The 1,214-nt window shown below is 35.3% G+C and overlaps 1 protein-coding gene across 1 annotated transcript in view; it reads left to right on the forward strand.

The window, feature by feature from the left end:
* The window catches only part of LOC103129901 (phospholipid phosphatase-related protein type 5-like), a 26,130-nt gene extending 25,143 nt beyond the window's left edge, over positions 1-987 (forward strand). The window contains exon 7 of the mRNA XM_016665492.1: positions 453-987. Within this exon, the coding sequence (XP_016520978.1) occupies positions 453-707 (255 nt within the window). The 3' untranslated portion in view covers positions 708-987. The remainder of the gene's footprint in view (positions 1-452) is intronic.
* The last annotated feature ends 227 nt before the right edge of the window (positions 988-1,214 follow it).

Below are 1,214 nucleotides of genomic sequence, written 5' to 3' on the forward strand. Positions count from 1 at the left end.
GTATATTTTTAATATAATTCTATGACAGAATTAGTACGCTCAATATAAAAATGAAGTTGTTGAATATTACATTTAAAAGTATACCAAGTACAACTTGAAGTTGTTCCAAAAAGTATGGTGAAGTATACTAAAAGTTGTAATTTTATATAACTTAAGTACTACTAAAGTATACTAAGTATAAAATTAGTTGTTCCAAAATAGTACAGTTTAAGTACATCAATCAAATTATGCTAAAGTTTGTTAAAATTTAGTATACTAAAGCATACTTTTTTTTTTAATCGGGTGAACTTCCTTTCATCCTATAAAGAGATCTGGAAGGAGATCTAGACGCTTCTTTATTTAAATGTTTAAATTAATTAGCGAAACATGAAGCACATGTGAACACAATATGCAGAGATTATTTGTCATTTAGGGAACGTGGATTTTTCTCAAAATGCACGTTGCTACTGCAGGAGACAGATGATGAAGATGAGGAGTCTTGCTATATTAAGGAGTGCCTTCATGTTTTCCTGCGCTGGCTCCGGGGCCTCAGCTGGTTTCAACACCCCAGAAATAAAAGGCAAATCAGCTTTGATTTGGTTTGGAAGATGATCTCTAGACAAATCTGCTTCTTACTCTTCCCTACTGTCTGTGTTTGCTTCTGCTGCTTGGTTACCCCCACTAACCAGCCACCAGAAGAGGTTAGTTTACCTTTAGTGGTTGGTTGATCAACCACTAAAGATAAACCAACTTTAAATCCTTTCCATCTCACTGAAGCATTGAAGTTTGATCTGTATTGAACTCTTCTACCCTATAAAAGTAACCAAGTTTTTGTAGCCAAATTCTGTAGGCATCTTGCTTGACACCGCCATTGGAACAGCTTAAAACATTTTCAATGTGAATATTCAGTGAGAAATCACAGTCCTATCACTATATCAATGACAAATGATTTTGTCATTTTCCAATTCAGTTTATAATTCTAGTTTTTCAGAGTTTTGATGCAGGCTCCATGGAACTTCTGCTTTAAGCTGCCATCTTGATTCTCTGTTTCATAGCGCCCCGAAAAGTCATATTTTAATATTTTAATGATTCCCCTTGTGGTTCATGCTGCCCCTGCTTCCACAAAGTTCTTAGATAACTTTCTGACCACCTACAGGTAGCATGATTAATGCAGTGAATCCTATTAAAAACATGTAATTGGAGAAGAAAACCTGCGTCTTTGCTTCCAGCCTGCC

The sequence above is a fragment of the Poecilia formosa genome, unplaced genomic scaffold (genome assembly GCF_000485575.1).
Source record: "Poecilia formosa unplaced genomic scaffold, Poecilia_formosa-5.1.2 Scaffold590, whole genome shotgun sequence".
Taxonomy (NCBI): domain Eukaryota; kingdom Metazoa; phylum Chordata; class Actinopteri; order Cyprinodontiformes; family Poeciliidae; genus Poecilia; species Poecilia formosa.